Here is a 14,688-nt window from a genome sequence, read left to right as displayed (position 1 = left end):
GACCGCGGGGTCCCGGGAACTCAGATCACACCGTGACCCAGCAGAGACCAGCCCTTGGGCTCCTTCTTAAACAGAAGACAGGTAGAAACAATGAACATCAAAGAGCCAGGCGGAGGGCAGAACCGGCTAAAGACGGGCCCTGGGGCTCAGAGTGCAGCCCCGTGGGTTCCACGGGGCCAGGCTGCCTCTGAAACCGTGTGGCAGGGTGGGCTTCACTGTGAAGCTGGCCTGGAACATGGGGCACGCACCCTGGGCATCTCAGAGGGCACAGAAAGCCATGACAGGAGGCAGGGAGGGACATGCTCCGGCCCTCAGGGAGCCAGCGTCCAGCCTGGCTTGAGCTGAAGGGCCCAGGAGGGCTCCACAGGGAGTGGTCAGAGACAGGCCAAGCCGCCGGCCCTGGGGCCCGGTGTCACGTTAGTACAACCACGGCCTCATTACCTGTGGGGGTGCAGAGGGAGGAGGGTCCCAGCCTGGGGGTGTCAGTGGGTGGGAGGAGGGTCCCAGCCTGGGGGGCAGTCAGTGGGTGGGAGGAGGGTCCCAGCCTGGGGGGCAGTCAGTGGGTGGGAGGAGGGTCCCAGCCTGGGGGGGGGTCAGTGGGTGGGAGGAGGGTCCCAGCCTGGGGGGGGGTCAGTGGGTGGGAGGAGGGTCCCAGCCTGGGGGGGGGTCAGTGGGTGGGAGGAGGGTCCCAGCCTCAGGGGGGGGGTCAGTGGGTGGGAGGAGGGTCCCAGCCTCAGGGAGGGGGTCATGGGTGGGAGGCGGGTCCCAGCCTGGGGGGCGGTCAGTGGGTGGGAGGAGGGTCCCAGCCTCAGGGAGGGGGTCAGTGGGTGGGAGGAGGGTCCCAGCCTGGGGGGCAGTCAGTGGGTGGGAGGAGGGTCCCAGCCTGGGGGGCAGTCAGTGGGTGGGAGGAGGGTCCCAGCCTGGGGGGCAGTCAGTGGGTGGGAGGAGGGTCCCAGCCTGGGGGGGGGTCAGTGGGTGGGAGGAGGGTCCCAGCCTGGGGGGCAGTCAGTGGGTGGGAGGAGGGTCCCAGCCTGGGGGCAGTCAGTGGGTGGGAGGAGGGTCCCAGCCTGGGGGCGGTCAGTGGGTGGGAGGAGGGTCCCAGCCTCAGGGAGGGGGTCAGTGGGTGGGAGGAGGGTCCCAGCCTGGGGGGCAGTCAGTGGGTGGGAGGAGGGTCCCAGCCTGGGGGGGGGTCAGTGGGTGGGAGGAGGGTCCCAGCCTGGGGGGCAGTCAGTGGGTGGGAGGAGGGTCCCAGCCTGGGGGGGGTCAGTGGGTGGGAGGTGGGTCCCAGCCTCAGGGAGGGGGTCAGTGGGTGGGAGGAGGGTCCCAGCCTGGGGGGGGGTCAGTGGGTGGGAGGAGGGTCCCAGCCTGGGGGGGGTCAGTGGGTGGGAGGAGGGTCCCAGCCTCAGGGAGGGGGTCATGGGTGGGAGGCGGGTCCCAGCCTGGGGGGGGGTCAGTGGGTGGGAGGCGGGTCCCAGCCTGGGGGGGGGGGTCAGTGGGTGGGAGGAGGGTCCCAGCCTGGGGGGGGGTCAGTGGGTGGGAGGAGGGTCCCAGCCTCAGGGAGGGGGTCATGGGTGGGAGGAGGGTCCCAGCCTCAGGGAGGGGGTCATGGGTGGGAGGCGGGTCCCAGCCTGGGGGGCGGTCAGTGGGTGGGAGGAGGGTCCCAGCCTCAGGGAGGGGGTCATGGGTGGGAGGCGGGTCCCAGCCTCAGGGAGGGGGTCATGGGTGGGAGGCGGGTCCCAGCCTGGGGGGCAGTCAGTGGGTGGGAGGAGGGTCCCAGCCTCAGGGAGGGGGTCAGTGGGTGGGAGGAGGGTCCCAGCCTCAGGGAGGGGGTCAGTGGGTGGGAGGAGGGTCCCAGCCTGGGGGGCGGTCAGTGGGTGGGAGGAGGGTCCCAGCCTCAGGGAGGGGGTCATGGGTGGGAGGCGGGTCCCAGCCCCTCCGAGGTCTTTACGTGGTTGGTCTGAATCTGTGGTGCACAGAGGTGGGGGCCAGGTAAACAGCTCCCCGCTCCTCAGCCTGTGGATGGAGTTGGACATCAGATTGAGGGAGACAGGAAGTGGGGTGAGAGCTGGCCCTCGCCCTGTGGCTGGCTTCGGAGACCAAGGTACAGAGGAAGTGTGAAGCAGCAGCCAGCACGGCCAGCACAGGCCAGCTCTAGCCACAGTGAGCTTGGTGCCGGCCAGCTGGCCAGTGTGTGTGTGACTCTGTGGGACACGGTGGCTGGTCCCTGGAGTGCTGGGCCCTTCGGAGCCCTTGGTGCCACTCCCTGGCGGGTCTGTGGATGCAGGCTCCCGAGCACCGTGGCGAGGCCCTGGCACGGGTGCGGGAGCTTTGCATGCCTTCGTCATCTGTCCCCATGTGCTGCCCCTGGGGCTCCCTCCACACTGCCGCCAGGCACAGTGGGGCCGGGGCACAGATCCTCCCGAGGAACAGGAAACACCCCCGGAGCACAGGTATCCATGCCAGGGAAAGGCCTGCAGTGTTCAGTGCTCCCAGCCCAGACCACCTCTGCCCTGAGTGCTCCCCTGGCCAGGAGGCTGCTGTTCAATATCTGCCCATTTAACACTGGATGAGGTTTGTGTGATGACCAAAGTCAGGTGTTGCAGTGACAGGTGACTGGTGGAGGCCACCTCTGTCCCTGCCTCCTCAGGCATGCCAGCACCACACTCCCATGACTGGTGCCTGGACCACCCGGGTCCAGAGTCGGTGTGCACCGAAGCATCTATGAATGGCACCAAGAAGAGGGCTGTTCTTGACAGTGTGGACGCTGCAGGCTGCACAGCTGACCAGGTCTGCATGGGTTCAGACTGACCACCTCCCAGGAAATGTGGCTCTGGACTCAGGGGCGACATGCTGAGATGCATCACAGCTTTCTGAAAAGCCAGAGGTAAGCCACCTGCCAACATCAGAGGAGCCTTGCTGGTGCGCATCGCTGCTGTGGATACGTCATAGATGGCCAAGACCTCCACTCGGTGCCTGGGGCACCATCCCGCCCTCCAAGTAGGCCCAGGCTCCTCGTGGTGCAGCCAGGTCTGCAGACCACCTGAAATGTTTATGCCAAACAAGGTCTGGGGCTGACCTCCCCCTCCAAATCCCGTCTCTGCAGACAGGACGCGGAGATCTCCATCCCTTGGAAGTGCGTGCCCAGGAGCTTTGGGTACAAGTGAGGATTTGAAAACCATCAGACGGATGTTTTCTAGTTTCTGACCCACGCCTTTAAACACCACCGAAAACTGTCAGACACGTTCCTAGAGTGCGATGCGCTGGGGGAAGAACCCCGGCCCACAGGAGGCTGAGCCGTACGTACGAGACAGGGTCAATGGTTCCTGGTGACAGGCTTGGTGGCTGTGGCTCGGCAGCCGTGGCCCAGGGCTGCTGAGGCAGGTCTGGCGCTCGCCCTCTGCAAAGAGCTTCAGGCAGAGTCCCCGCGGCCAACAGGGAGCGCGACCTTCAGCCAAGTGACAGGACAGCGCGGAAGTGTCTGCTGCTGGGGCCGAGCGGGGCGTGTCCATTGCCTGAGGGGGACTCCGGCGCTCCACTCCCTGGGCTGTCCACTGTGGCTGCTGATGGGGGTCACAGCAGAGGTCTGCCATACAGGCCCCCTTGACTGGCCTCACATAGTCCCCGACTCTTGCTTTGTGGAGCCCTGCGGCACCCGGGACTCTGCCAGCAAGAGGCCACCACCAGGTGAGGCCACCCACCCTGGGCCAGAGAAAACAAGCCTGTGTTCTTCCTAGCGTGCCCAGTCTGCGGTGCCTGCCGTCAGCCCCTGGACACGACTGAGCGAGTCCTTCCATCTGAGCACAAGGCGGTGCCGGGGCGCCCAGTGGGCGTTTGCTGGGCGGGTGACTCAGTCTCTGCATTTCTTTAGAACGTTCTGTTTGCGTAGGTCCCTTCTGATGTTGGTCCCTGTTTTCCTGACTTCCCCTGATGGTGACGATTTGTTGACAGTTTGCTAATGCTGGCCATCTCTATTTTGTGTCTTTCTGGGAAAATAAATGATAGGGAAAGATGTCATATTTCAAAAACCACAGCTCAGAAACGGTGACCATCACAGGACTGAACGCCGCCTCCTCTTCCCGCCCGCCGTCCTCCATTCTCCAGCTGGGTGTGAAGCAAGGCCAGTCTGTGCTGTGGGGCTTGGTGGCCGGTGATCGGTGCTTCACAGGAGGGCCTGAGGGAGGCCTTCGCACAGCTGCTAGCCGTGTCTGAGCAGGTGCAGCGCAGGAAGCCAATGCCCCTCCCGTCCCCCTGGACGTGCACTTTGCAGGTGGGACCACAGGAAGCCACAGAAGGGAGGCCACAGCACCCTGAGCACCGTAGGGCCTGAGCCTCCACTCTGTCACTGTGCCAGGCCCTACACCTGCCCGGGAGCCACCCCAGCACACCAGGCTTCACCGTGCTGCTGGACGTGTGGTCTGAGTGGCCAAGCAGCCTGTGAGCAGTGGCCGGCGACCATGCGGCTTCCGCCCTGAGCCAGGCCTGCACCTGATCCAGGAAAGCACGCCTGAGGGGGGGCACCTGGGCGGCACCCCCTGCCTGCACCTGGGGAGCCGGGAGGTGCCCGCACACGCCCGCAGCAGGAGGGCCTGTGCCCCTCAGTGCCAGTCTCCCAAACCAAGACTCGCCGCACGGCCACCCCGGCACACGGCAGGCGCCCGCCACAGCACAGCACCCTGGCCAGGGGGGAGCCAAGGCAGCCCAAGCTCCAGCACACGCGTGTGCACACACCTGCTCCAACAGAAGCAGGCAGAAAATGGAGGGTTCTAAAGGCAGGCCCCACCCTGACCCGCGACACCCGCAGCTGGGAGTCTGGCACGCTCTTCATCCCTCACAGCATGGGAAAGAAGATCTCTAGCAGAGCCCAGTTCTCTGGGTGCCTGTGTGAAAGGACGGGATTCAGAGCTGCCACAGTGACAGAGTGAGGAACAGAGGTGGTGCCCGAGGAGGAGAGTCCAGGTAAGAGACGGTGGGCCCCGAACTGCTTCGTTTTCAGCTGCTGCCCACTGAAAATGAAAACATTTTGGCAGCTGAGACCCACCAAGTTAAGCAGGTGGCACTGAGCAGCTGAGACCCACCAAGTTAAGCAGGTGGCACTGAGCAGCTGAGACCCACCAAGTTAAGCAGATGGTGCTGGACAGCTGAGACCCACCAAGTTAAGCAGGTGGCATTGGGCAGCTGAGACCCACCAAGTTAAGCAGGTGGCGCTTGGCAGCTGAGACCCACCAAGTTAAGCAGATGGTGCTGGACAGCTGAGACCCACCAAGTTAAGCAGGTGGCACTGGGCAGCTGAGACCCACCAAGTTAAGCAGGTGGCACTGGGCAGCTGAGACCCACCAAGTTAAGCAGATGGTGCTGGACAGCTGAGACCCACCAAGTTAAGCAGGTGGCACTGGACAGCTGAGCCCCACTATGTTAAGCAGGTGGCGCTGGGCAGCTGAGACCCACCATGTTAAGCAGGTGGCACTGGACAGCTGAGACCCACTATGTTAAGCAGGTGGCGCTGGGCAGCTGAGACCCACCATGTTAAGCAGGTGGCACTGGGCAGCTGAGACCCACCAAGTTAAACAGGTGGCGCTGGGCAGCTGAGACCCACCAAGTTAAACAGGTGGCGCTGGGCAGCTGAGACCCACCATGTTAAGCAGGTGGCACTGGACAGCTGAGACCCACCAAGTTAAGCAGGTGGCACTGGGCAGCTGAGACCCACCAAGTTAAGCAGGTGGCGCTGGGCAGCTGAGACCCACCAAGTTAAGCAGGTGACACTGGACAGCTGAGACCCACCATGTTAAGCAGGTGGCGCTGGGCAGCTGAGACCCACCATGTTAAGCAGGTGGCGCTGGGCAGCTGAGACCCACCATGTTAAGCAGGTGGCGCTGGGCAGCTGAGACCCACCGAGTTAAGCCGACGGCGCTGGGAGCCCCCCAGCAACACCTAAAAGAGCATGAGCCCAGGCATCGAGAGCCCAGGATGTTGGGCTGACCAAGAGGAGCTCTCCTGGGAGCAACAACAGAATCCAGGGCCTCTGACCATGTCCTCCACACCAAAATGGAGGGAGGGAGGGAGGAAGCGGCCTGTATCAGAACAGCCTGAGACGACCCAGAGGTGAGAATCAGCTGAAGATCTCTCTAAAGTAGCGGTTCCTAGTCTAGCTCATTATGTAAAACCGCCTCGTAAGGTTCTGACTCTTGAAGGTAAACAGTCCTTTAATCCTGAGAGTTTGATTGGCGTGTGTTCACTGGATGTATCAGGGGTTTGATGTGCCTTTCAGCACATACTGGTGAAGTCCAAGCTCCCCACCCACCACACCCTGTGCTTCCTGGCCTCTGATGGATCTCTGAGCATGCTCAGGTCAGCTGCATTTGGCTCCTGCAGAGGAGAGAGCATGTGTTTGTCTTCGGTGCCTGGCTCATTCCATTTCACAGGGCTACCCCAGTTCCACCAGGTTGTTGAGAATGACAGGGTTTCATTCTTCCTGGCTGAGTAATACTTCATTGTGTACATGTGCCATGTTTTCTTCATTCATCCGTCTGCTGATGGGTGCCTGGGCTGACTCCTGATCTTGGCTCTTGGGAAGAGTTCAGCCACGCGGCTTGCAGGTGTCTCTTGGGTATGCTGACTTCATTTCCTTAGGATACGTTCCCAGGAGTGGGACACTCTATCAGATGGTGCTTCCATTTTTTTTTTTTTTGAGGGACCTCCACGGTGGATACTAGCTTACACTCCCATTAAGGGTGGATGAGAGTCCTCTTGCTCACATCCTGGCCAACTCTGGCTTTTAAATAGACATTTTAACTGGGGTCAGATGCGTAGCTTGATTGGCATCTCCTGGTGGCTAATGAGGTGGAGCGTCTTTGCACACGTCTGCTGGCAGCTTGATCCGTCCTCTGGAGGAGTGTGTTCAGGTCACTTCCCGTGACTAGCTGGATCACGTTTTAAACTCTCAGGTCCTTTGAGTTCCCTGTGCCCTCTGGCCCCATCCTTTGGGGGTGGAGAGTTGGCAGACGCCCCCTCTGTAGGCTCTCCTGGGGCTGCAATCCGTGGTCGGTTTTGCTTTTGTTGCCTGGGCTTTGGGGCCATGTTCAGAAGCCATTGCCTGTACCAGGACTGCGAAGCGAGTCCCCTGGTTTTCTTATGGTAGTTTTGTAGTTTCAGGTCTCACATTGAGGTTCTGGATCCATTTTGAATTGATTTTTGAACTGGGTGAGAAACAGGGATCAAGTTTCAACCTTCTGCATGGAAACTTAACAGAGAAATGAAATCTAAAAAAAGAACCAACTGCGTTTTCAAGAGCAGAAAAATACAATACCCAAAATACAAATCACCGTGTGGGTTGCAGAACAGAGCCAGATCACAGAAAGAAGGTGGTGATCTGAAAACAGGTCAAAAGGTGTCACCAGGTGGGAAAACAGTGGGGTCAAGCGTTGAGGGAAACAGAACGGAGCCTCTGACAGGTGCAGTGGTGGACACTCGGGCCGCAGGAAGCCAGAGGACAACGGGTGCTCTTCAAGGAGCACCGGCCAATGTCTCCACAGGTCCTGTTTAAAACACCTGTGGATCAAAGTCACCCGGGGAACTGGAAGCAGACAGAAAGTGTCACACCCAGGCGCATGTGACAAGCTTCTGGAAGCCAAGAGGTCGTCTAGATGGCAGCTGGGCGGGAGCAGGGCACACAGGACACAGTGGCACCACGTCCTCCAAGTGCACAGGAAGGGCAGAGTGCTGTACTTGGCACAAACACCTCGCAAAAACACGAGGGCAAAATAAAGAGTTTCTCTAGTAAATAAAACCCAAGAATCCACTTTTAATTTAAAATCGCATATCCACGCAGGGCGGCTGCTGTGTGCCCTAGTGGGCGGGGCTGTTCTGGGGCAGCCAGGGAAACACAGGCGCCACGCCCTGCAGCCCTGGGGAGCTCAGAGCACTGGGTAGGCTGGGCAGCCCAGGGAAGCAGCTGCCGAGGCAGACGCAGGGCCCGGCCGTGATTGTAACGTTAAAGGTAAATGTGAGAAGAACACGGAGGCACACAGTCTGCACAAGCTCATCCTCAGACCACTTCATGGTTCACACAGAAACGCCAGGAAGCCATGCAGCAAATTCTGCAGCCAACGGCGGCATTTACCAAGGCCAGAGCACGGGAGAGGCGCATAGGACTCGACTGCATCCCTGCGGGGTAGCGATGCCATGCTGTCAGGGCCAGAGTCACCACCCTGAAAGCACCTGTACTGCTGCGGCATAGATCTCAAAGGGACGTGCAGTGCTAAGCACGATGCAGGCCACTGTTCATGGCACACCCACTGGGACATACACACGCTGTGCCAGTGTCACAGGTGACACTCACCAGGCATCCACAGACCTCCTGGGAACTATTACTGCCATCCTCATTTGTAGAGGCACAGAGAAATGGGGTGGTTTGTGCAGAGTGACACCATGGTGAGCAGTTAGGCCAGAACTGGAACGGGGCACCAGCCTCAGACCGTGCTCTGCCACCGTCCCACCGTGTTCCCTGCTGACACCCTGCTCTCCACGCGTGGCACCAGGGACAGACCACGCCCCTCTTGAGTGTCTTTCCAGTGGCATTGCCCTGCCCCCACTCTCTACAGATACATGCTGCCACTGCCACTTGTCCCCAGACGCTCACAGCTCTCAGTGCCCATCCGTCTCCTGAGAGTGGACACATTGTCCAGAGCCGTCCTGTGCTTCTGCTGTTCACGTTTGCTGACTGTTGCCTGGCCCTGCCCAGTGCCACTGTTGCTGTCCCCTCAGAAACGCCTGATGACCCCAGAGGCTCCCCTCGTTCTGCACAGTGTCTTAGACGGTCTGGGGCTTTGCCATCCCTCCCCCTCCTCAGGGAATTGCTGATACTAGAAACGCTTCCCGCTGGTCTGAAGTCCACGTCGGCCTGGTGAGCTGCTTCACCTTCCTCTCTGCACACCAAGTGCCTCCTGGCTCTTGCCTTCCCATGGAGGAGTCCCCGAGAGCCAACCAGTAAGTCCTGGAGAAGCAGAGGAGGTGCCAAGGAGCAGACAGGGAGCAGGAGGAGCCGGGCAGCTGAGCCAGAGACCCAGGTGCTGGTCCCCCGGCAGTTCCTGTGCCTGGCTCCTCCTGGGGGTTCATCTGAAAGGCAGGAAGTGAGGTGATTCTCCGAGATCTCTCCTGGGGTCCCTGTGAGACCTCTGTTCTCAGCTTCTCCTGCAAAGTCTGCAGAGATGGTGAGCAGACCCAGCACCCAGCCGGCGGGTCATCCCTCAGCACTGCTGTGCCACATCCTCCTGGGACCTTCAGGACCTGGCCTCACCACGGAGAAAGCTTGGGACCTGTGACAGTGTTCTCAGACGTGGGTGGCCTGAGCTCCCGGGCCCAGGAGCCAGGTGCAGAACCTGCTGCACGGGGCGCAGCAGAGGACGTGGGGGCCATGTGCACATACGTGTCAAGGCTTGTCGGTGGAACCCGCAGATTCCAATGCTGAGACCCTCTCCCCAGGATGCAACCAAATACCATGACCTCCACGAAGGCAGTCGTTGTGGGAGCAAGGCCTTTCAGGAAGGGAGGCTGCTGCTCAGAAGCCCAAGCAGGCCCCAGGGACATGGCAGGTCATCTGGAGAGGGGCCAGTGCAGTGTGGGTTTCCTGAGTCCGGGGGAGGCCTGGGGGGAGGGGGCTGCAGGGCACTAACAGTCAGGATTGCTAGGGGACAATCTTCCCTTGGCTCCTAGAGGCCAAAGGGCAGCTAGACTGGACACAGAAGCCACGTAGAAGAACCACACCCTGCCAAAGTGGGAATTGAAAGACCCCCGCAGGACCTCTCTGTGGCGGAGCAGGCACGGCACACATGTGAGGGCCCTCACGGGTTCCCTTCTCCCCCTGAGGCCCAGGAGGAAGCTGGACTTTCCACGTGGGTGCAGGTTATAAGATGAAATGCCCTCTGTGTTCGGGAAGAGCACACTGGTTTGGAGAACTTGCAGTCACTGTCTCCTTGGGTGACCTGCACAGAACCACAGGGGGGCTTTTTGTCTGTGTTCCAAGTCATTTACACCCCTGCCCAGGAGACGTGCTTGGGCATGCACTTGGGTGTAGGTTCATCTTGACGGTGCTCTGAAGTCACAGGTGAGCTCTGTGAGCCCAGGACTCAACAAACAGCTCTGGGCAGTCTGCAAGTGGAGGACAGCAGGACGCTGGGGGACCACTGCTCTCTCTCCTACGGTCGCCTTTTCACTCAGAGCTCTCCAAAATGAGCTTCCAGTCTCACGCACAGACGACCATCGAATACAGGCAGCATTTCTAAGGCAAAAATCAGAAGAAAAAAAGTGTTTTCATGTTTTTCTAGAAATGCTTTATGGTCTCCTTGTAAAGTCTCTAGAGCTACCAACAAATCTATGTGGGAGGCTATTTTACTCTCCGACGACTGCTACGGCAAAGTAAGAGGTCCACCTTGAGGGAATCACTCGGTGGCTGGAAGGCAACCTCCCGATGTGCGGGACTCCTGAGGAGGGGTCTCTGGAGCAGCAAGGGCAGGTCACAACTAGAGGCTGTGGGGCTCACAGCTGCATGGGGGGCGAGGGAACCTGACTTGGCCGCTGTGACCCTGGCTGGCTTCCAACCTTGGCTCCTGATGGCCAATCACCAGCTCTGTGATGGACAGGGTACCTGATCCTCTACGACACCACATCATAAAACACTGATAAATTTAATAAAAACCTGTTAAGCCTAATGAAACTAAAGCAGGTTTTAAAACTATTTTAAACATTCACCAGCCCTCCATATACCTGGGTTCTATGTCCACAGATTCAACAAACCACAGGTAGAAAATATTCAAAAAGAAAATTCCAGAAAGTTCAAAAACCAAACCTTGAAGTGGCCACACACTGAGCACTCTGCTCGATCCAGGCACATGCGGTGGCAGGTAACACATGTCCTCTGCCACTCCCGCAGCATGAGCCGGCTTCGCCTCCGACGACAGCAGTATCATGTTGGGGACTGTCAGTGATCTAGAGGTGACAAAGAGCATGGAGGGTGTGCGTGGCTTCCCCTGGGGTCCGGCACCAGGGGTGACTGGGCTGGGTAACAGAGGCCAGAGGCCCGGGCTCTCTGGTCACGTCTTGGCAACTGTGGACTTGGAGGGAAGGCGGGAGTTGTGCAGCAGGGGCCGCCTGGGCTCAGGACCCAGCTCTGCTTTTGCTCTGTGGGGGCGGGAGCACGGGGCGCTGCATCCGTGGCCCTCGGGTTCTGCCTCCTCACCGCGAGGGCCATAGACCCACTCTGGTGGGTTGGTCCAGGGGTAAATGGCTCACTGCAGTATCAGCAGACGTGGACCACATGAGTCGTGTTTAACAGGAAACTGGTATTAGGTCCCTACAATGGCACCCTCTGAGGGGCACACCCAACTTTGAAACAGAATCACTGAACATTGGAAACACAGAATCACAAGATATGTGGATCCCCCGTGATGCCACCCACTGGCCACCAACAGGGTGGCCATCGGAGCGAGGCCACCCATTCCAGACACCAGTTGGAAATAGTACCCATGGGGACCAGCAGGATGTGAGTCCAGGGTTCTCTGCACCCTGCCTGCTGGAGGCGGTGGCAGGTGACACACGTCCTCTGCACTGAGAACGCTGGAGTGGTGAGATGGTGGCCCAATGGGCAGGGGAGGTCGACCTGGAGAAGACAAGGAGCCTGTGCCACCGGTACAGAGGAAAGCATGGGATCAGAGACCTCGAGGGAGTGCGGGGCAGGGCTGCACGTCTGCCAAGACAGAGAGAGCAGGTCGGAGCCACACCACCCTGCCCTGCGGCTCTCCTGCGTCCACGCAGCCCTGCCCCACCGCCCAGGCGGTCTCTTCAAGCGGTGCCCTGCCGGCACGTGTTCAGGGAGCACACAGACAAAGAAAGCAGGCCTGGTCGGGGCAGGGCCACGGGAGTCTGCCTGTCCACGTCAGAGCCCCAACATTCCTCTGCGCCAGGGAACCCGGATGTTGAGGCAGCTCTGCTCACCTGTCCTCAGGTGGCCTGGGGGATCCAAGGAGGAGGGCAGGGGCAGCCCTGCTGGTGCCTCCCAGGCCTGCTGGGAGCTTCGGGCCCCACAGTGCTGGGCCTGTGTGAGCGGACGCCCTGAAGTCCGCACCCTGCTCCCACACCCAGGGCCAGGCAGCTCACAGCTCGGCTCTCCCCTGCACAGCCCTCCCGCACACGCTCCCCACTCTGTTCTTGGGGGCAGGGGGTAGAAGGTGGAGCATGCTATGTACATTATTTTAAAGCAAAAAATTATTTTTGTTAGGAGGAATGAATTTATATCTATAACTAATAGGCTTCACTTAATTTGAATTTATAGAGTTCTATTTTTTTTCTCTGATATTCTATTTTTAAAGTAAATAAGAGAGCTGGGCACAGTGGCTCAGGCCTGTAATCCAGTGACTTGGGAGGCTGAGACAGGAGGGTTGCAAGTTCAAGAACAAACTCGGCAACATAGCCAGGCCCTGACTCAAAATAAAAATAAAAAGGATGTGGTTCAGCAATAAAGCACCTGGGTTAAAATCCTCAGTACCAAAAACTAAAGAGAACACAAATTTCACTAAGACTTAATTTGGGGGGAAAAAAAGGACACACTTTAGCACCCATTGATGAAGTCAGAGGTGCTCACCTAGCATTTATGTGCATTTTTACATACAGGCCACTGAGTGACACTTGATATTCCATCATGATCCAGAACAGGGAAGAGGATGATCAGAGATGTCTGTCCACAGTCCTCCACTGTTTTACAAAATAAAATGAAGTGTATGCACTATGGAAAAATTGTAGGTAAAACCTGAAAGGAAAGAGATCAAATTGGACAGAAATTTGAACAAGGTTTGGCTTTCTATCTGCCAAAGGTCCTCAAGATCTTCCCATACTTTTAACGTTTTACAAAATGTCCAGAAGGAGGACCAAAAGGTATTTATTTATTTATTTATAGTATGGGGGATTGAACTCAAGGGCATTAACCACTGAGTCCCATCCCCAGCCCTTTTGGGTATTTTATTTAGAGACAGGGGCTCACAGAGTTGCTTAGCACCTCACTAAGTTGTTGAAGCTGGCTTTGAACTTGCCATCCTCCTGCCTCAGCCTCCTGAGCCACTGGGATTAGAGGAGTGAGCCTCCGTGCCCAACCAGAATGTATTTATTTTTAAGGGAACTTGGAATGCAGTGGTCATGGTGGTAATACAATGGATGGATTCTTCGGTCTACTCTTTTGGCACACATTGCATGATATGCTGACCTTTTGCATAACTTTAAACTGAAGTGATAACCGAAGTTATCATTTTTTTATTTTTTCAAGTAATGTAAAGTTGCCAAAAAGCTAACGTGATTTTTATGAGGCTCTCAGCACTCTTGGCTTAAATTCAGGAGCTGAGTTTGCTGTTTTGCTATATGAATAATAAGTGCTTCATCACTTTTTTTATTTTTATGTAAAATGATCCTAATTTCACCACCTGGCCATAAAAAGTCAGGTTTCAAAGCAATTTTGTAAATAGCCTCCCCTATTACTTTTGATGAAATTCACATTTGTGGATGTGAATCTCAGAATATTCACATGCAGCAATGTTATCCATCAAAAGACCAACATCCTGGTGGAAACCTACACAGCTCCCAAGCTCCCTGCCCCGCCCCCTCCCTGGATCTCATTGGTCACCTTCTCTCCTTTCTCTTTTCCTGTAGCCAGAGCTACCTGCAAGCTGCAAGTGAGGTGCCCGTCGGTCACAGCCTGGACCCCTCTGCCAACTACAACTCCCCGAAATTCCGCTCAAGGAACCAGAGCTACATGCGGGCCGTGAGCACCCTGAGCCAGGCCAGCTGCGTGAGCCAGGTGGGAACTCCGCGAGTCCTTCTGGGTCCCTGCCTCCTGCCGGGGAGGTGATGGCCAGCATCCCTGGTCAGCATCTCATGTGCAGACTGTGCGGGTGCTGCCTGGCATTAGCTTTGACTGAATGAATGAACTTTAAGATTAATTTTTCTGACATTTAGGACTCTGTCCCTTTTACATTGATCAGCTCTGAATAAGCAATGACCAGTGGACAACCCTTGGTCTCCTGATGACTGAATGCCTAAGTCTTCCCTTCCCAAAAAACACGGACCAGAGACTGGCTCTGCCATAGGCTTCCTTCAAGTTGAACCCGGGAGATATAGTAAGAAGAGCCACAGGCGTGAGGGAGTGGCACACAGGACAGTGCCTGCCTTACCAGAGGCAAAGCACCTCCCACACCAGAAAGAGAGCAACCATAAGAAAAGAGTTGGGGACACAGTGCGGGACTTGGTGCCATCAGAGATCCCTGTCCAGCCCACACCCAGGCAGGAATCTTTCATAGACACCTGCTCCCAGACCACAGACTGCCCAGCTCCCAGGGTCCATCTCTACCTAGACACCTGCTCCCAGACCAGAGACAGCCCAGCTCCCAGGGTCCATCTCTACCTAGACACCTGCTCCCAGACCACAGACAGCCCAGCTCCCAGGGTCCATCTCTACCTAGACACCTGCTCCCAGACCAGAGACAGCCCAGCTCCCAGGGTCCACCTCTACCTAGACACCTGCTCCCAGACCACAGACAGCCCAGCTCCCAGGGTCCATCTCTACCTAGACACCTGCTCCCAGACCAGAGACTGCCCAGCTCCCAGGGTCCATCTCTACCTAGACACCTACTCCAAGACCAGAGACAGCCCAGC

General features: G+C 58.0%; 1 protein-coding gene across 1 annotated transcript in view; it reads left to right on the top strand.

The window, feature by feature from the left end:
• Positions 1–14,688, top strand: part of Dlgap2 (DLG associated protein 2) — a 243,944-nt gene that overhangs the window by 179,780 nt on the left and 49,476 nt on the right. The window contains exon 6 of the mRNA XM_077792488.1: positions 13,687–13,834. Within this exon, the coding sequence (XP_077648614.1) occupies positions 13,687–13,834 (148 nt within the window). The remainder of the gene's footprint in view (positions 1–13,686; positions 13,835–14,688) is intronic.

This window comes from Urocitellus parryii, chromosome 14, assembly GCF_045843805.1.
Source record: "Urocitellus parryii isolate mUroPar1 chromosome 14, mUroPar1.hap1, whole genome shotgun sequence".
Classification (NCBI taxonomy): Eukaryota; Metazoa; Chordata; class Mammalia; order Rodentia; family Sciuridae; genus Urocitellus; species Urocitellus parryii.
The sequence above is the reverse complement of the archived record's forward strand: the minus strand, read 5'-3'. Positions and strand labels throughout refer to the sequence as shown.